Genomic DNA, 20,658 nt, shown 5'->3' with positions numbered 1-20,658 from the left:
CAGATTAAACAATAGTGGCTAACCCTATTATAGGTAACAAGTTTGTGTCCAAGATTTGTCCTGATACGACCTTTTAAAATGAAGTTATGTAAATTGGCAGCAAAGAATTTCTGTCAAGAGCATTGTTAGGATGACTATAGCTAGCATTATCATGATTTAGACCAAAGAAAGCTGAAGATTTCTGTATTGGGGCAAGCATTAATATGTTACTAAAATAAGATACATGTATTTAGTCATATCCATTTTATAATTTATAGACATATGATTAGGTGCATAAGTTAAAAAGCCATTGGTATTAACATTTTGGACTATTTGTGTGACTTCAGTTTGGCAGTGCACTCCTATCTATCAAGAAACCTAATCTACCTTTTGCAGCTTAAATATTGTGCTTATTTATGCCTGACCCCAAGATTATCTTAATCAAATTTGACTCGAACCTAAACTTCTGGAAAATTTTGCAGTGATCTTTGAATAGAGCGCTAAGTATTCCCATGGGATTGTGCTGAAACGCCCACGGCGTAAGTGGCCCAGTATAGGCATGGAACATGGAAGAAGGAGACTGCCCACGGATAAAACTAACGTGATCTGGACCAAGCATGCAGGTGGTCAGTCTAAGCCAGCAACAGAAATAGGTAGAAGAATCCCTTTAACTTGGTACAGTGGGGTTATCTGGTAAGGACAGAAATGGTGCTAAATCTCCTATGTTAAATGTGCAAAGGTGAGGCTTCAGTTTGCCCCTCCACCTCACTTCATAATGACTTGAAATAATGTAATAATGTACCACATTATTTAGAAATAACACCTAGCTATTAAGTGTTAGAGCAGCTTTTGCAATGATGTGAGGTTATCGTTATTGAGCATTTTCTGTAAAAGGGTATTTGAAACTGATGTTGCATAAGCGTTCAGAATGTTGTTTTTAGTACTGACGTGAAAACACTTGAACCTGTGATTTTAATCAAAGCCAAATGTAATGTTGGTCTGTTCAGATTTTCTATGATTCATATACAGAATTCAAACACATAACTGGGTCAGGCCCAAGGTGTACACCTGGGAATATTAATGTAGGTATGTGACAGACTTTTGCCATACTCTTTACTTCACAAGCATCTGCTTGAATATTTTGAATGAAATATTAATGGCACTGGAAGCAGCCATTTCTAACTTAGTTATGTGGGTGGATATTTTTCCTCCATTAGCAGAAAAAACTATCTTCTATTTAAATATAGGTATTTAATCTCAATTCAGAAATCCCTTTTTTGTATGTAACCGTGTAATCTTCTCACATTATAATCAATGACTGATTTATTAAATCACCATTCATTTTTACTGCTGATTTTGTTTGCTTGCTGGAGCATTACAGAAAATACTGCCAATATTTATCTTAATGAAATAATATATTTTTCATGTAAATCTATTATTTAGAAAAAAATATGAAAATTAAGAGATTTATAACACAAAAGGAAACCAAGTAAAAGCTCTCAAGAGAGCTTTTAACTTTATTATCAGCATCAATACTCATAATCCTAACAGAAAAGCTAGCTCTGATATGATTCATATTTTCTTAGAATTCCCCTACCAGCCCCTTCTCTTTCTCACCTTATACACCGTTTGTATTTTGAACATCGTTGTTTAAAGAAACCTATTAGGACTTGAGAAATAAGTTTTTTATTGGTATTTGCATAGAAACAGAGCATCGGTTTTCTAACTTTTCTCTTTTCCTAAAGAAACTTTGCTATTGGAGATGAATTCACTAATTCTCTCTTTTCTCTTCTAGACCTTTTTTTTTTTTTCTTTCCTCTCAAAACTAAGCCACAGAAATAGTGAAGAGCTTTAGCCTGATGCCTTTGAATTGTACATGCTGTCATTATTTCCAGTGACATGTTACTGAAGGATCCATAATTTTATTTCCTGGAGTCCTATCAGAAGCTTTGGGGAGTCAGTTAAATGACCCCTGATTCCCTGGTGATTTATCATACTGCTTTATTTTATGTTCTGGTTGGCAGTGTTGTGTGTTAAGTGAACTTTTGATTTCTTCTAAGTGAATTTAAGATGTTAGTCTTAAGATTTACTCACTGTTTTTAGTTAAATATTATGTTTTTTAGATGTGTTTCCTTTGTAGTAATCTTTCAGAAAAAGAGCTTCTTTTGAGTTTCTGTGTGAGTAAATTCAACAATAATAGTTCATGAATATTGATGAATTTAAAAGTGTTTTGAATTCAACATATTTCTATTAACATATATCAAAAAATGTGTTTCCTTCTTTGAGATGAAAGCATTTTCTTTTACTTATTACTTGTTGCATATGTAACGAGCATAGTTAGAGCAGCTTATGTATAGAGCAAATTTTGAGTAAGCTTGGTATATATTATCATTTCAAATTTAGGTTAAAGTGAATCAAAATAATTTGTAATTCCTGAAACTGCAGGTTAAGTCCTCTTTCATTAGCATCCTGTTGCATGATTTAAGTATGCATATGCTGTTGAGAATGCCCTACAGGTACTTGGTTTTTAACAGTCTGGAGGCCTAGGCTCTGAGCTTCATGCAGTTCCCTGAGTTCCATAGTACTCCTGAGTAGAGATGGGAGCCTGTGGTTCTCCTCAGACTTCGAACTTTTCCGTTTCCCTGACCTAGGATTTCTCTCAGGTATAATATTACCCTATGGACGTAGGAACTTTTGGGCAAAGTAAGGATATGGCTCAAAGAAATCTCCACGTTCTCTTTTACGAATGTAAGATGCTGTTTCTTAGAGGTCCTAAAGATTTATCTGGTCCGTCCCACACCTTTGATTCTAATAGAGGTCCAAGAGTAAATGAATAACCCATCAATTATTTACCAGAGTAATTCTGTTCTCCAGAGATGCTGCTTTTCCCACTCTTCTCTCATGTATCCAACTGTGCACCACGCCCCTCCTGAGGAGGCGTACTTCAGGTTGTACAACTTACTGTGCTCTGTAAGGCTTGGGGTTGGATGGGGAGCAATGAGAAGAAAGAAAATCTCAAACAAGCCTATTTGTATTTTTAAATAACTACTTAGTAACTCTGGAGTTGGCAGTTTGCATGAACTGTCTCATGTTTTTCTCACAACAGATAGCTATGTAGCTCAAGGAGCCAGGTAATTCAAAGGATAAGTGACCATCGCAATATATAAATAAATGGCAGATTTGGCATTTGAATCTTGGTCTTCCAAGATTGTGCTCTTGGTCTTCCAAGTTTGTATTCTTGCCTTCAGTTATGTACAGCCATTACCATTGTTCTCATTACAGGGGGCCTTGGTGGTGCTCCAGCATGGTTAGCTTAGAATTCCTCGTAGCATAGTGGTTGTTTTCCAAGAAGGAGCAATACAAGCGGTGTAGACAGAAGCTGGAGATCTCTTTAAGGTCCAGTCCTAGCAGTAAAACAGCATCACTGCTGCATTCTAATCAAAGAACTAGCTAATATTCTAGGGAATTTGAGGATTATGGACTCTACCTGTTGATGTGAGCATGTCTTAATTGAAATGTACAAGAGTATGTGGGATAGGAAATACTCTGGCCATCTTTGGAAACACAGTATAGTGGGCTGTGTTTATTTACTTTTATGATAAGTGAAGACTTACAAAGGAACTTGCAAACACAGATCATTTAAGCAGTTAGATCCTCAGGTTTCATAGGCACTCCTACCTAAAATTGATGAGCCTGAGTATGTACCCATTATCACAATAACTTTCTTCTTTTTCATATAAGAATGCCATATTCCTTGAGGCTTCCCTAGTGACTCAGCAGTAGAGAAACCACCTACAATGCAGGAACCTCAGGAGACATGGGTTTGATCTCTGGGTTGGGAAGATCCCATGGAGGAGGGCATGGCAACCCACTCCAATATTCTTGCTTGGAGAATCCCATGGTAAGAGGAGCCTGGCTGACTATGGTCCATAGGGTCACAAAGAGTCAGACACGACTGAAATGACTTAGCACACCATACTCCTTACCCTTCCTAAATCTCACAAATGGTACATTTCCAGGGGGGTAAAAACCCATAGAGCACCAAATACAGATACGGTAAACTAATAGAATCTCCAGATTTTCCTCTTTCATAATACCTTCAGATGAAGCTTAGTAGCAAAAAGAGCACTTTGATCCACATTTAAGATGTTCTAAACTCAGGCGTGCTAGAGAAGGGTTGTGGGAGTATGACAGCTTTTGTAAAAAACTTGGCCTCCTCCATTCCCTTACTACTGTCAAAGAATCTAATAATTACTGAGAGGGGTCCTGGGAGAGCATAGCAAAGAGTAGCCATGCTGCTGCTGCTGCTAAGTCACTTCAGTTGTGTCCGACTCTGTGTGACCCCAATAGACGGCAGCCCACCAGGCTCCCCGTCCCTGGGATTCTCCAGGCAAGAACACTGGAGTGGGTTGCCATTTGCTTCTCCAGTGCATGAAAGTGAAAAGTGAAAGTGAAGTCGCTTAGTCGTGTCCGACTCTTAGCGACCCCATGGACTGCAGCCTTCCAGGCTTCTCAGTCCAGGGGATTTTCCAGGCACGAGTACTAGAGTGCGGTGCCATTGCCTTCTCTGAGAGTATCCATAAGAAACGCCAATTTCAGTAGAGCCAACCTTTTAGCTATTCTTAGTACTTTATCCCTAAGACACATAATTAAATGGAAAAAAGGTACTTTTCATGCCAATGTAGTTTTGGATCATGACCATGACTGTTTCAGGTGTGACTGGAATGTTCTCAAGGACCACTAAACCTATGGATAAAACTTTTACATAATTTATTTCACTTTTGGTACCCATTTGTTGTAACATAGTAGCTAAAATCTATTTTATCAAATCATATCAAGAAAATTCCATTTAAAGTCAGATATCTTATTTTGTCTTATGAAACGTTTATTCTTTTCTTTCTCGTATTGATAGAAAATAAGCTTACATGTTGGTTCCATGAGTGAAATAATTTTTGGTAGTGTATACCTTTTTCCCTTATTAAACTCATGGGGGAAATGTGGTATGTCTAAAGAAATAAGAAATAAATGGTATTATTTCTCATTTTTATGATTCAGTTCAGTTGCTCAGTCGTGTCTGACTCTTTGTAACCCCATGAATCGCAGCACACCAGGACTCCCTGTCCATCACCAACTCCCAGAGTTCACTCAAACTCATGTCCATTGAGTCGGTGATCCCACCCAGCCATCTCATCCTCTGTCGTCCCCTTTCCCTCCTGCCCCCAATCCCTCCCAGCATCAGGGTCTTTTCCAATGAGTCAACTCTTCGCATGAGGTGGCCAAAGTACTGGAGTTTCAGCTTTAGCATCATTCCTTCCAAAGAACACCCAGGACTGATCTCCTTTAGAAAGGACGGATTACTTTTATTTAATTACTCCAAAAAGCCAGATTCCAGAGTTCAGTATTCACATACATTTAATCAACTAATACATTTTTATCATACTACTATATTATAAATTATTTTAGCTGTACTTCACATTGCATTGCTTTAAGTTCATTAAAGATAAAAAACATGTTACTTTACTATCTTATAACCTGTTATGAAAGTTGTTAAATCAGTTTTATCAAAATTACCTTGTTTTAATCTTGACTGCTTTTAGTAATCTTTCCTATAATATATGTGTACTTTTCTCAGCAGTTTTTACATTATTCCTTGAAACACGTGTTAACATATTTATTTTAATTGAAAAAAAGAGATCAAACTCTTAACACAAAATAACCTTCATTTGGAGGTTGTTTTGACAGTGAGGACTGGATTTGTTGGTTGTATCTTACGGCAAGCATTTTCCATAAGTTGAATAAGGTAAATTAGCAGCTCTAATTTTTTTTTTACTTTTCTTATGGAAAAATTTAAACATATTGAAAGGTGGAGCATATGGACAGTGAATTTGCAAGTAATATACCAACTAAACTCAGCAATTCTTGCCCAGTCTTATTTCCGTCACAACTTTTCCTTCATTCCCCTCTCTCACTCCCTCCCCTGACATTTTTTAATCTATAAATATTTATGTATATACCCCTAAAAAATAAAGGTGTTTAAAAAAATACATAATCACAATGTATTTATCATACCTAAAAAAACTAAGTTTAATTTAATATTAAATTTCCAGGGAGGTTGTAATGAACACAGATGAACAAGATTTCTTAATATCTGTATCCAATAAAGATGAAAAAAATATAGACTTTATGCTGAATATAGACTTTATAGTCTTTATAGACTTTATACTGTCTATAAAATATAGACTTTCTACTGTCTCATTTTAGCAATGTCATGCTATTTAAAGATAAGTAAAATTCTGAAAGAGATGGGAGTACCAGACCACCTGACCTGCCTCTTGAGAAACCTATATGCAGGTCAGGAAGCAACAGTTAGAACTGGACATGGAACAACAGACTGGTTCCAAATAGGAAAACGAGTATGTCTAGGCTGTATATTGTCACCCTGCTTATTTAATTTACATGCAGAGTACATCATGGAAAACGCCGGGCTGGAAGAAGCACAAGCTGGAATCAAGATTGCTGGGAGAAATATCAATAACCTCAGATATGCAGATGACACCACCCTTATGGCAGAAAGTGAAGAGGAACTAAAAAGCCTTTTGGTGAAAGTGAAAGAGGAGAGTGAAAAAGTTGGCTTAAAGCTCAACATTCAGAAAACGAAGATCATGGCATCTGGTCCCATCACTTCATGGCAAATAGATGGGGAAACAGTGTCAGACTTTATTTTTTGGAGCTCCAAAATCACTGCAGTTGGTGATTGCAGCCATGAAATTAAAGATACTTACTCCTTGGAAGGAAAGTTGTGACCAACCTAGACAGCATATTAAAAAGCAGAGACATTACTTTGCCAACAAAGGTCCATCTAGTCAAGGCTATGGTTTTTCTAATGGTCAGGTATGGCTGTGAGAGTTGGACTGTGAAGAAAGCTGAGAGCCAAAGAATTGATGCTTTTGAACTGTGGTGTTGGAGAAGACTCTTGAGAGTCCCTTGAACTGCAAGGAGATCCAACCGGTCCATCCTAAAGGAGACCATCCTAAAGGACACCTTGGCCACCTGATGCGAAGATCTGACTCATTGGAAAAGACCCTGATGCTGGGAGGGATTGGGGGCAGGAGGAGAAGGGGACGACAGAGGATGAGATGGCTGCGTGGCATCACCGACTTGATGCACATAAGTTTGGGTGAACTCCGGGAGTTAGTGATGGACAGGGAGGCTTGGCATGCTGAGGTTCATGGAGTCACAAAGAGTCAGACAGGACTGAGCAACTGAAGTGAACTGAAACTAATATTTTAAAACTCCATTCATCTCTTCAAAAAATGGATTTCCAGTAAAGTTTTACCTTTAAGAAGCTATCAAAGCATGTGCATTTTCATCAGTTGTACAGTAGTACTTAAAATAACCTCAAGGAGAATTTTTTTTAAACACCTGGATACATGAAGCCAATTTAAATACCAATTTGAAGACGTACATTTCTTGGAGAGACATGATAGAGTGATCACTGAGAACACCAGATATAAAAACATTTTTACATTATCATAAAATTTTGTAAGAAAATTTAAAGTACAAGCTCAGGGATAAAAGGAAGAGGAGTTTTTTTATGTGGTTTATGGGGTATGTGTGGATGATGGTGGGTAGCAGTCAGTATGGTATCTATATTCCATATTCCACTGAATACATTTTTAAGGATAATCATTTTTATTTTTTTATTGAAGTTTAATTGCTATACAGTATTGTATAGGTTACACATGTACAATATAGTGATTCGCAATTTTAAGTGTTATATGCCGTTTATTGTTATTATAAAGTATTGGCTCTGTTCCCTGTGTTGTATAATATATCTTCGCTTTATACTTAATAGTTTGTATCTCTTACTCCCCTGCCACTGTATTTCCCTCCTCCTTTCCGCTCCCAACTGGTAACCACTAGTTTGTTCTCTGTTATATTTGTGAGCCAACCTCCTTGTTTTTTATTGTATTCACTAGTTTCTTGTATTTTTTAGATGCCATATACTAGTGATATCTTAACATTGTTTATCTTTTCTAACACATTTTACTGGGCATAATGTTCTCTTAAGTTTCGCCTTTTATAGATAAATAGGTATTCCATTGTGAGTATATGTGGTTATGTGTGTATACCTCTCTCACACACACAAGCACACATAACATAGATCATATCTTTATCTGTTCATCTGTTAGACACTTGGGTTGGTTGCATGTCTTGGCTTTTGTAAGTAATGCTGTTATGAACATGTATCTTTTTGAATTAGTGTTTTTATTTTTTTAATATATATATATATCTAGGGGTGGAATTACTGGATTATATGGTAGCTCTATTTTTATTTCTTTATAATTTTTTAAATTTAATTTGTTTATTTTAGTTGAAGGCTAATTATTTTACAATATTGTAGTGGTTTTTGCCATACATTGATATGAATCAGCCATGGGTTTACATGTGTTCCCCATCCTGATCCCCATCCCTCAGGGTCATCCCAGTGCACCAGCCCTGAGCACCCTGTGTCATGCATCAAATCTGGACTGGCGCTCTATTTCATATATGATAATACACAAGTTAATAAATTTTATGTACGTGTTTATTTATTTTTGGCTGTGCGGGCTTTTCTCTAGGTGTAGTGAACGGGGCTGCTCTCTAGTTGTGGTGTGTGGGCTTCCCTGCAGCAGTCTCTCTTGTGGAGCACAGGCTCTAGGTGCTCGGGCTTCAGTAGTTGTGGCTCTTGGGCTCTAGAGCACAGGCTCAGTAGCTGGGGCACAGGGGCCCAGCTGCTCCATGACACGTGGAATCTTTGCAGATCAGGGATCAAACCCATGTCTTCTGCATTGGCAGGCAGGTTTTTCACCACTGAGCCACCAGGGAGGCCCAGCTCTGTTTTTAATATTTGAGAAACCTCCATACTGTTTTTCACAGTGGCTATACCAATTTACATTTCTACCAACAGTGTGCTAGGCTTCCCTTTTCTGCACATCCTCACCAACATTTGTTATTTGTTTTCTTGTTGATGATAACTATTCTGACAGGCGTGAGGTGATGTCTCATTATAGTTTTGATTTACATTTCTCTGATAATTAGCAATTTTGAGCATCTTTTCATGTGCCTTTTGTCCATCTGCATTTTCTCTTTGGAAAAATGTCTATTCAGTACTTCTATCGCAGTCAGACACGACTGAGACACTTTTACTTTTTTTTTTGTCTTTGATTAATTGACTGTCAGTACGTAGTTTTATTTCGGGGCTGTTTTGTACCATTAGATATGGTTTTAGAAAAGGCAGAGGAACCAGAAATCAAATTACCAACATCCGCTGGATCATGGAAAAAGCAAGAGAGTTCCAGAAAAACATCTGTTTCTGCTTTATTGACTCTGCCAAAGCCTTTGACTGTGTGGATCACAATAAACTGTGGAAAATTCTGAGAGAGATGGGAATACCAGACCACTTGACCTGCCTCTTGAGAAATCTGTATGCAGGTCAGGAAGCAACAGTTAGAACTGGACATGGAACAACAGACTGGTTCCAAATAGGAAAGGGAGTACGTAAAGGCTGTATATTATCACCCTACTTATTTAACTCATGAGAAATGCTGGACTGGAAGAAACACAAGCTGGAATCAAGATTGCCGGGAGAAATATCAATAACCTCAGATATGCAGATGACACCACCCTTATGGCAGAAAGTGAAGAGGAACTAAAAAGCCTCTTGATGAAAGTGAAAGAGGAGAGTGAAAAAGTTGGCTTAAAGCTCAACATTCAGAAAACGAAGATCATGGCATCTGGTCCCATCACTTCATGGGAAATAGATGGGGAAACAGTGGAAACAGTGTCAGACTTTATTTTTTGGAGCTCCAAAATCACTGCAGATGGTGACTGCAGGCATGAAATTAAAAGACGTTACTCCTTGGAAGGAAAGTTATGACCAACCTAAATAGCATATTGAAAAGCAGAGACATTACTTTGCCAACAAAGGTCCATCTAGTCAAGGCTATGGTTTTTCCTGTGGTCATGTATGGATGTGAGAGTTGTGCTGTGAAGAAAGCTGATGGCAAAGAATTGATGCTTTTGAACTGTGGTGTTGGAGAAGACTCTTGAGAGTCCCTTGGACTGCAAGGAGATCCAACCAGTCCATTCTGAAGGAGATCAGCCCTGGGATTTCTTTGGAGGGAATGATTCTGAAGCTGAAACTCCAGTACTTTGGCCACCTCATGCAAAGAGTTGACTCATTGGGAAAGACTCTTGATGCTGGGAGGGATTGGGGGCAGGAGGAGAAGGGGACGGCAAAGGATGAGATGGCTGGATGGCATCACTGACTCGATGGACGTGAGTCTGAGTCAACTCCCGGAGTTTCGTGATGGACAGGGAGGCCTAGCGTGCTGCGATTCATGGGGTTGCGAAGAGTCGGATACGACTGAGCGACTGAACTGAACTGATAATCATTTTATTTTAAAAATATCAATAATTCTAACAGATTCAAGTATTTACATATTTTATAGCTATTTGTGGTTCAGATATTCAGTCTTGTCTGATTCTTTGCAACCCCTTGTATTATAGTTTGCCAGGGTTCTCTAAACATGGGATTCTCTCAGCAAGAATACTGGAATAGAGTGCCATTCCTCCTCCAGGGAATCTTCCCGAACCAGGGATCAAACCCACGTCTCTTATGTCTCTTGACCTGGGAATATATTTAAGACAATGAAAATATTTACATTGCTTTCTTAGAAATGAGCTTAAATATATTAAGGGATATATCTGTGTTTAGTTGCTCAGTCGTTCCTGTACGAGTCTTTGCGACCCTTTGGATGGTAGAATGCCAGGCTCCTCTGTCCATGAAATTTCCCAGGCAAGAATCCTGGAGCAGCTTGCCATTTCCTCCTCCAGGGGACCTTCCCGATCGAGGGATCGAAGCTCCATCTCCTGTGTCTCTTGCATTGCAGGCAGCTCTTTACCTGCTGAGCCATCAGGTTTTTCCAAATTCTTTTAGAATCTGTTTGAGCAAAAATGTTTTAAAACAGGTAGACTAGGCAGCTTAGAGAAGTGTACTAGACCCATACTGACAGTAGAGCCATCTCCTAGTAACTGCTTTTACCCAAGTATCATAAAACGACTCAGTATAACCTGATCGTTGAAAAGTGGGTGGAAAAAAAAAAAAGAAAAGTGGGTGGATTAGCAGTCATTTCTAAGAGTTGTTACTATAGGCAACTAAAAGCTACAGTTGACATTAATTACATTTAAATTCATTCTTTGACAAATGCTATTCTTTGAAATTGAGGGTGATGATGCCCAGAAATTAACACTTTGACATAATTATGTTTCCTGTGTGGCGATGGCAGGGAGGAGGGTGGGGGACAAATAACTGAAATTTTCTACACAGGTTGAGACATCTTAACAGATAGATTAATCTTGGCCCTCAGAACTGCCCACTTTTTCATCTCTGCTGTTTTTTTCTTTTGTCATCAGAGCAGTTTGCATCTGTGACCTTGCCCTTCAAATGGAGTTGAGGAAATTACAGTTTATTTGGGTATAGTTGCTTTAAAAATATGGTGTCTGCTTTTTTGTTGTTGTTGTTGTTGTTTTTACTATGCTGGGTTTCTGTTGCTGTGCAGGTTTTTTCTAGTTGCTGCCAGCAGGGGCTGTTCTCTAGGTGCAGTACATGGGCTGCTTATTGTGGCAGCTTGGCTTTTTGTGGAGCCTGGGCTCTAGGGCACATGGGCTTTGAAAGTTGTGGCATGTGGGCTCAGTAGTTGTGGTTCCTGGGCTCTAGACACAGGCCCAAGCAGCATGTGGAATCTTCCCAAAGTGTTGAACCTGTGTTTCCTGCTTTAGCAGGTGGATTCTTTTCCACCGAGCCACCCGGGAAGTTTCCTTGTATCTCTCTCTTAGTGAAAAACTATGTTGTGTACAAAAAGCAGCATTAAAGGCAAGAGGAGAAATGAATTTTATTTTCAGCTACTTAAATTTTTAAAAAATTTAATTCTGTTAAACAACTGCAGATACAGTTTTCAGTAATCTTAAAATGTACCACAAAAAAAACAGAAGCTCTTTCTCTCTCCCCACACTTAGGTTTGATAAGTCATCAGAATGGTAAATAGACACTATTTGTAAAATAGACACTTATAGATAAAATAAACTATAAGGACCTGCTAACTGCCTTTTAAGAGATATTAATGTAAAAAGTATAAAATTTAAAATACTGTCAGGAACTTTAATATTGATTTGAAATGTTCAAGATAGCAATATTACAGTTGATGTTTGAGTAGGGGTTGCAAACTCAAATGTCTGATGGGACCCAGAAGGAAAGCAAAGTGAGTGAACAGTTTGGAAAGGCTGGACCTTGACCTGCCTCCAGGCACTCGCTATGTCTGAAAAGGACCAGTTGGTTGCCAGACTTTAAATTTCAAAAGAAGCTGGAAACCTTAATTTTTATTTGAAATGTGATTTTTAATTTGTTATACTTCTGAATTCAAACTTTTTAAAATAATGTGTAGGTCAAATAAAATATATCTTTAATCTGCATTTGGCCCATAGTCTGCCATTTTATACTGTTTGCTGTATCATTACTCTACATTCTTCATTTGAAATGTATGTTTTGTTAAATAGCTCCTAGGAGAAAATGTCAAAAATTAGTAATTGAGGTTTTCCAAAATTCTAGGTATAACTTATTTCAAAGCAAACCTATGAAAAATTCTGTGATAAATTAAATCAATAACTGTTTGTGTTTTAATTAAAAACAGCCACATGATTAGCCTCATAGAGCTCATCTGTGTAAAAGTTGTGTTTTGTTAATTTCCTTTTGGCCTATATTTACAAGCTTGTTGGGAACCTGAGAAAACTCTTCTGAAATGACTTTATGTTTAATTTTTCATAGACTGTCTAGCCTGAGTCTGATATTTTTGAATGTCATTAGAACAGTATAAAAAGACAAAAAGAGATGACACTGAAAGATGAACTCCCCAGGTCGATAGGTGCCCAGTATGCTACTGGAGATAAGTGGAGAAATAACTCTAGAAAGAATGCAGAGACAAAGAAAAAACAATACCCAGTTGTGGATGTGATCGGTGATGGAAGTAAAGTCCTATGCTGTAAAGAGCAATATTGCATAGGAACCTGGAATGTTGTTACATCCATGCTGCTGCTGCTGCTAAGTCACTTCAGTCGTGTCCGACTCTGTGCGACCCCAGACCTCAGCCCACCAGGCTCCCCTGTCCCTGGGATTCTCCAGGCAAGAACACTGGAGTGGGTTGCCATTTCCTTCTCCAATGCATGAAAGTGAAATGAATCAAGGCAAATTGGAAGTGGTCAAACAGGAGATGGCAAGAGTGAACATTGACATTTTAGGAATCAGCGCACTAAGATGGACTAGAATGGGTGAATTTAACTCAATAACCATTATATCGACTACTGTGGGCAAGAATCCCTTAGAAGAAATGCAGTAGCCATCATAGCCAACAGAAGAGTCTGAAATGCAGTACTTGGATGCAGTCTCAAAAACGACAGAATGATCTCTGTTCGTTTCCAAGGCAAACCATTCAGTATCACAGTAATCCAAGTCTGTGCCTCAACCAGTAACGCTAAAGAAGCTGAAGTTGAATGGTTCTATGAAGACCTACAAGACCTTTTAGAACTAACACCCAAAAAAGATGTCCTTTTCATTATAGGGGACTGGAATGCAAAAGTAGGACGTCAAGAAACACCTGGAGTAACAGCCAAATTTGGCCTTGGAATACAGAATGAAGCAGGGCAAAGACTAATAGAGTTTTGCCAAGAAAATGCACTGGTCATAACAAACACCCTCTTCCAGCAACACAAGAGAAGTCTCTACACATGGACATCACCAGATGGTCAACACTGAAATCAGATTGATTATATTCTTTGCAGCCAAAGATGGAGAAACTCTATACAGTCAGCAAAAACAAGACCAGGAGCTGACTGTGGCTCAGACCATGAACTCCTTATTGCCAAATTCAGACTTAAATTGAAGAAAGTAGGGAAAACCACTAGACCATTCAGGTATGACCTAAATCAAATCCCTTATGATTATACAGTAGAAGTGAGAGATAGATTTAAGGGCCTAGATCAGATAGATAGAGTGCCTGATGAACTATGGAATGAGGTTCGTGACATTGTGCAGGAGACAGGGATCAAGACCATCCCCAAGGAAAAGAAATTCAAAAAGGCAAAATTGTTGTCTAAGGAAGCCTTACAAATAGCTGTGAATAAAAGAGAAGAGAAAAGCAGAGGAGAAAAGGAAAGATATACCCATTTGAATGCAGAGTTCCATAGAATAGCAAGCAGAGATAAGAAAGCCTTCCTCAGCAATCAGTGCAAAGAAATAGAGGAAAACAGTAGAATGGGAAAGTCTAGAGATCTCTTCAATAAAACTAGGGATACCAAGGGAACATTTCATGCAAAGATGGGCTCAATAAAGGACACAAATGGTATGGACCTAACAGAATCAGAAGATACTAAGAAGAAGTGGCAAGAATACACAGAAGAACTATACAAAAGAGATCTTCACGACCCAGATATTCACAATGGTGTGATCACTCACCTAGAGCCGGCCACCCTAGAATGCGAAGTGAAGTGGGCCTTTGGAAGCATCACTAAGAACAAAGCTAATGAAGGTGATGAAATTTCAGTTGAGCTTTTTCAAATCCTGAAAGATGATGCTGTGAAAGTGCTGCACTCAATGTGCCAGCAAATTTGAAAAACTCAGCAGTGGCCACAGGACTGGAAAAGGTCAGTTTTCATTCCAATCCCAAAGGCAATGCCAAAGAATGCTAAAACTACCACACAGTTGCACTCATCTCACACACCAGTAAAGTAATGCTCAAAATTCTCCAAGCCAAGCTTCAGCAGTATGTGAATCGTAAACTTCCAGGTATTCAAGTTGTATTTAGAAGGCAGAGGAGCCAGACATCAAATTGCCAACATCCGTTGAATCATCAAAAGCAAGAGAGTTCCAGAAAAACATCTAGTACTGCTTTATTGACTGTGCCAAAGCCTTTGATTGTGTGGACCACAAGAAACTCTGGAAAATTCTTAAAGAAATGGGAATACCAGACCACTTGACCTGCCTCTTGAGAAATCGCTATGCAGGTCAGGAAGCAACAGTTAGAACTGGACATGGAACAACAGACTGGTTCCAAATAGGAAAAGAAAAGGAGTATGTCAAGGCTGTATATTGTCACCCTGCTTATTTAACTTATATGCAGAGTACATCATGAGAAATGCTGAGCTGGATGAAGCACAAGCTGGAATCAACATTGCCGGGAGAAATAGCAATAACCTCAGATATGCAGATGACACCACCCTTATGGCAGAAAGTGAAGAGGAACTAAAAAGCCGTGGTGAAAGTGAAAGAGGAGAGTGAAAAAGTTGGCTTAAAGCTCAACATTCAGAAAACGAAGATCATGGCATCTGGTCCCATCACTTCATGGCAAATAGATGGGGAAACAGTGTCAGACTTTATTTTTTGGAGCTCCAAAATCACTGCAGTTGGTGATTGCAGCCATAAAATTAAAAGACGTTTACTCCTTAGAAGGAAGGTTGTGACCAACCTAGACAGCATATTAAAAAGCAGAGACATTACTTTGCCAACAAATGTCCGTCTAGTCAAGGCTATGGTTTTTCCTGTGGTCATGTATGGATGTGAGAATTGTGCTATGAAGAAAGCTGATGGCAAAGAATTGATGCTTTTGAACTGTGGTGTTGGAGAAGACTCTTGAGAGTCCCTTGGACTGCAAGGAGATCCAACCAGTCCATCCTAAAGGAGATCAGTCCTGGATGTTCATTGGAAGGACTGATGCTAAAGCTGAAACTCCAATACTTAGGCCACCTCATGCTAAGAGTTGACTCATTGGAAAAGATTCTGATGCTGGGAGGGATTGGGGGCAGGAGGAGAAGGGAACAGAAGACGATGAGGTGGCTGAATGGCATCACCGACTCGCTGGACATGAGTTTGGGTAAACTCCGGGAGTTTGTGATGGACGGGGATGCCTGGCGTGCTGCGATTCATGGGGTCGCAAAGAGTCTGACATGACTGAGCGACTGAAGTGAACAAACCATGAGTATGTGCTTAAAAAGAATGTAGAAGTTTATTGGGAAGAAGTTACTGTTTGTACAACACAGACCCTTTGCATAGAGAAAATATTCTCCTGTTGAATGCTTATTCTTTTCCTCTGATTCCACCTGCAAATAAGAAATTGTCCAATTATTTCCATTTCCAAACTTGGCAAACTAAATTCACAGGTGAACATTGTTTGCTGTCTCCTTAATCGGATATTGGGTTGACAATTAAGGTGGACTTAAATACCTTTTAATTGCTCTTCAGAGGCAGCTTGTCTGGGAGTCCATGTTGGACTGGAACATAGTACTGTGAAAAAATAGCAAATTCTCACTAGAAGTAGAGAAGAATAGGACATGCTACTTGAGACTGCAGTTCCGTTCAATGAGTATTTGGGAGCCAGGTCCTGGTTAGGCATCAATTCAAACTATGAAATCAGGATACCTTGGATACACTCTCAGAGAGTTTCTCTATAACTTTGATCCAAACCAAAGTACTGTTAGTGGAGAAACATATAATGAAACAGAGAAGAGTAAAGACTTTTTGGAGGAAGCTGATTTATTTAGAGCCTTGACCAATGGGAATGCCTTTGACATTGGAATATTCTTCATTGATGGGGAATTATGGGGGCATGATTTTGTTTAAACTTGCTCTTCTTTCTATAGTTCCCAATAGTCTACAAGTGTGACCTTCCTGATTTTGACAAATGTACTAAGGTTATATTAGATGTTAAGATTGGAGAAATTTAATGAAGGGTATATGTAAATTTTGCACTGTTGGTTTTTTAGTGAGGTAAAATTCACATCACATTATTAAAGGTAACCATTATTGCGTACAGTTTAGTGATATTTAGAACATTTACAATGTTGTGCAACCATCACCTGGTTTCAATGGCTTTTCATCTCTCCAAAAGAAAACCCTGTATCCACTGAGCACTCACGCTGCCTTTCACATTTACGCCCGCACTTAGTAACCACTAATCTGCTTTCTGTGTCTAGAATTTTTATTACAGGTATTTCATATAAACAAAATCATAAAAGATATGACCTTTTGAGTTTAGTTTCTATCACATAGCATGTTTTAAAAGTCCGTCCATATTGTACCATTTATCAGCACTCTGGTTGTTTTTATGACTAGATATTATTTTCATTGTATGGCTATGACAGTTTGTTTATCCATTCATCCATTGGTGGATATTCGGTGCTACTGAGATCATTCATGTATCAGTATTGGTTTGAATACCTCTTTTTCAATTCCTACGGGTATATACCTAGATATAGAAATGCAGAGTCAAATGGCAATTCACTGTCTGACTTTTTGAAGAACTGCCAAACTTTTTTCCATAACTAAAGCCCATTTTGTAGTTCCACCACCAATGTTTAAGAGTTCCTATTTCTTTTAGCATTTTGATTCATTTGAGTTAATTTTTGGAATATGGTATGAGGTAGGAGATCTAAACTCATTCTTTTGTGTGGCTCAAAACTTTGGAATTAATATTTTTAAAAGATAATTATCATTCTCCACAGTCTTGGGGAAGTATCACTCATGAAAATATCAAGTTACTTTTCTTACACTTAAAGAATTAAAGATAGTAATAAATGTAAGAGCTGAAACTATAAAACCCTCAGAAAAAAGCATTTGGAAATGGATTCTTATACCTGGTAGTAAAAGAAAAAAGCTACACAAGTTAAATTGGATGAATTGGATATATCAAAATAAAAAGATTTTATACAGCATAGGACACTGTCAAGAGACTGAAAAGACAGTGTACAGATTGGGAGAAAATATTGGCAAATCATGCACCAGATAAAGATCTAGGATCTAGTCTACATAAAGAATTCTTATAGCTCTAAGCAATAAATTACTCAATTTAAAAATAGGCACAGAATTTGATTAGACATTTCTCCAGAGAGATACAGCTGTCCAGTAAGCACATGAAAACATGCTCAAAAATAGGCAAAGAATTTGATTAGACATTTCTTCAAAGATGTACAAATGGCCATTAAGCACATGAAAACATGGTGAACATCACTAGACATCAGGAAAATAGGAATCAAAACCATAAGAATCTTTCAGGATACCTATAATAAGAGGAAGGGATAGTAATAAGTGTTTACGGTGGAATGGAGATCTTGCAGCACCCATACATGGCTAGTGAGAATGCTGGATGATGAAGCCACTTTGGAAAATGGTTTGACAGTTCTTCAGAAAGTATGGAGTTGCCATGTGACTCAGGAATTCTACTCTTAGGTATACTTAGAAAAATCAAAAACATATGTGTATGTCCACAGAAAAACTTGTACATGAATATTCGTAACAGCATTTACTTTTACTAGCCCAGAGAGGAAACAAGTCAGATGCCGATCAACATTTACACACAGTAACAAAAAAATGTTTTGAAATTAGATTGTGGTGATGGCTGCACATACTACACATGGTGAACATACTCTAAAACCACTAAATTGTGCACTTCAAAGGAGTAAAGTTTAGAGTATATAAAAAAACTAAGAATAAATAAATTTTTAAAATATCTCGCTTGCAGAAATTTTTGTTTTAAAGCAGTACTCATTTGCTGTTTACCCTAAGGAAAAAAAAATTTTTTTTTTTTTTTTTTTAGAAATTTATCATGGCATCCTGCATTGACCACTAGAAACAAAATGCGAATTCCACATTCTCATGCATTCATTGATCTGACTGAAGATTTTACAGCAGGTGAGTTGCACATAAATGTAAAAATGTCTTTTTGGATGCCAAAAACTGGTGAGATATTTGCTGTGTTCCTAGTAAACATTTTCTGTTGAATTGAACATTGAAAACAAAATGTGAAAAGGGTACAAGGAAGTCAGTGATATCAGGAAAATGTAAAAAGTACTGGATATAATAAAATATACCTGTAGTTCTTTTTTGCTGTTTGTTAATCATATAAAAATTTGAATTATTGACTAATAAATGCTGTATATTTAATTATGAGAAAAATGTTTAGCTTATGTATTAAAAATTGCAAAGATTGATTTTAATTTTTATTACAAAAAATGTTGAACACAGAAAAGTAGGCAGAATAGTATGATATACACATATTTAATCATCACCTAGCTTCAACAATAATCAGCATATGGCTAATCCTGTTTCATTTGTATAATCACCCATGATCCCCTCCCACCTAAATAAATTTATCATTTCAAACATTTTATCATTTCATTTATAAATATTTCGATCTGTAGTCATGTCCATCTGTTTGCAACGACGTGGGCTGTAGCCGCCAGGCTCCTCTGTCCATGGAATTCTCCAGGCAAGAATACTGGAGTGGGTAGCCATTCTCTTCTACAGAGGATCTTCTTGACACAGGGATCAAACCTGGATCTCCTGCATTGCAGACAGACCCTTTCCTGTCTGAGCCACTAAGACAGGTTGTTAATTTTTAACAACCACAAGATCATTTTCGAACTTAAAAAAAAAAATGAACAAAATTCTCTTAATTTTTGTTGTTCAGTCACTAAGTTCTAAGTCGCTATGCCTTGAGACTCCTTACACTGCAGCAGGGCAGGCTCTTCTGTACTCCACTGTCGTCTCCCAGGGTTTGGTCAGATTCATGTCCATGGATTCGATGATGCCATTCAGCCATCTCATTCTCTATCACCCCCTCCTCTTCCCGCCCTCAATCTTTTCCAGCACCAGGGTCTTTTCCAGTGAATCAGCTCTTTGCATCAGGTGGCCAAAGTATTGGAGCTTTAGCTTTAGCATCAGTCCTTCCAATGAATGTTGAAGGTTGATTTCCTTTAGGATTAACTGATTTGATCTCCTTATAGTCCAAGGGTCTCTCAACAGTCTTCACCAGAACCACAGTTCAACAGCATCAGTTCTTTAGCATTCAGCCTTCTTTATGGTCCAACTCTCACATCCGTACAGGACTACTGGGAAAACCATAGCTTTGACTATGCAGATGTTTGTCGGCAAAGTGATGTCTATGCTTTTTAATATGCTGTCTAGATTTGTCATATCTTTCTCTCCAAGGAGCAAGAGTCTTTTAATTTTGTGGTTGCATTCACCATCTGCCCTGATTTTGAGCCCAAGAAAAGAAAACCTTTACTGCTTCCACTTTTTCCACTTCTATTTGCCATGAAGTTGTGGGACTGGATGTGATGATCTTAGTTTTTTGAATGTTGAATTTTAAGCCAGCTGTTTAGCTCTCCTTTTTCACTCTCATCAAGAGACTCTAGTTCCTCTAGGATTTTTGCTATTAGAGTGATATCTGCATATCTGAGGTTGTTGATATTTCTCCTGGCAATCTTGATTCCAGCTTGTGAGTCATCCAGCCCGACATTTCACATGACGCACTCTTCATCAGTTCAGTTCAGTCCCTGAGTCGTGTCCGACTCTTTGCGACCCCGTGAACCGCAACACACCAGGCCTCCCTGTCCATCACCAACTCCCGGAGTTCACTCAACTCATGTCCATCGAGTCAGTGATGCCATCCAGCCATCTTATCCTCTGTGGTCCCCTTCCCTCCTGCCCCCTGTCCCTCCCAGCATCAGGGTCTTTTCCAGTGAGTCAACTCTTCGCATCAGGTGGCCAAAGTATTGGAGTTTCAGCTTTAGCATCAGTCCTTCCAAAGAACA

General features: G+C 38.3%; 1 protein-coding gene across 2 annotated transcripts in view; it reads left to right on the top strand.

Annotated features, from left to right (window-relative positions):
* ITFG1 (integrin alpha FG-GAP repeat containing 1) overlaps nt 1-20,658 on the top strand; it is a 295,883-nt gene that overhangs the window by 12,152 nt on the left and 263,073 nt on the right. For both annotated transcript variants that reach the window (XM_070771930.1, XM_019979391.2), the window contains exon 6: nt 18,660-18,754. In XM_070771930.1, coding sequence (XP_070628031.1) covers nt 18,660-18,754 — 95 coding nt within the window. The remainder of the gene's footprint in view (nt 1-18,659; nt 18,755-20,658) is intronic.

This window comes from Bos indicus, chromosome 18, assembly GCF_029378745.1.
Source record: "Bos indicus isolate NIAB-ARS_2022 breed Sahiwal x Tharparkar chromosome 18, NIAB-ARS_B.indTharparkar_mat_pri_1.0, whole genome shotgun sequence".
Classification (NCBI taxonomy): Eukaryota; Metazoa; Chordata; class Mammalia; order Artiodactyla; family Bovidae; genus Bos; species Bos indicus.
The sequence above is the reverse complement of the archived record's forward strand: the minus strand, read 5'-3'. Positions and strand labels throughout refer to the sequence as shown.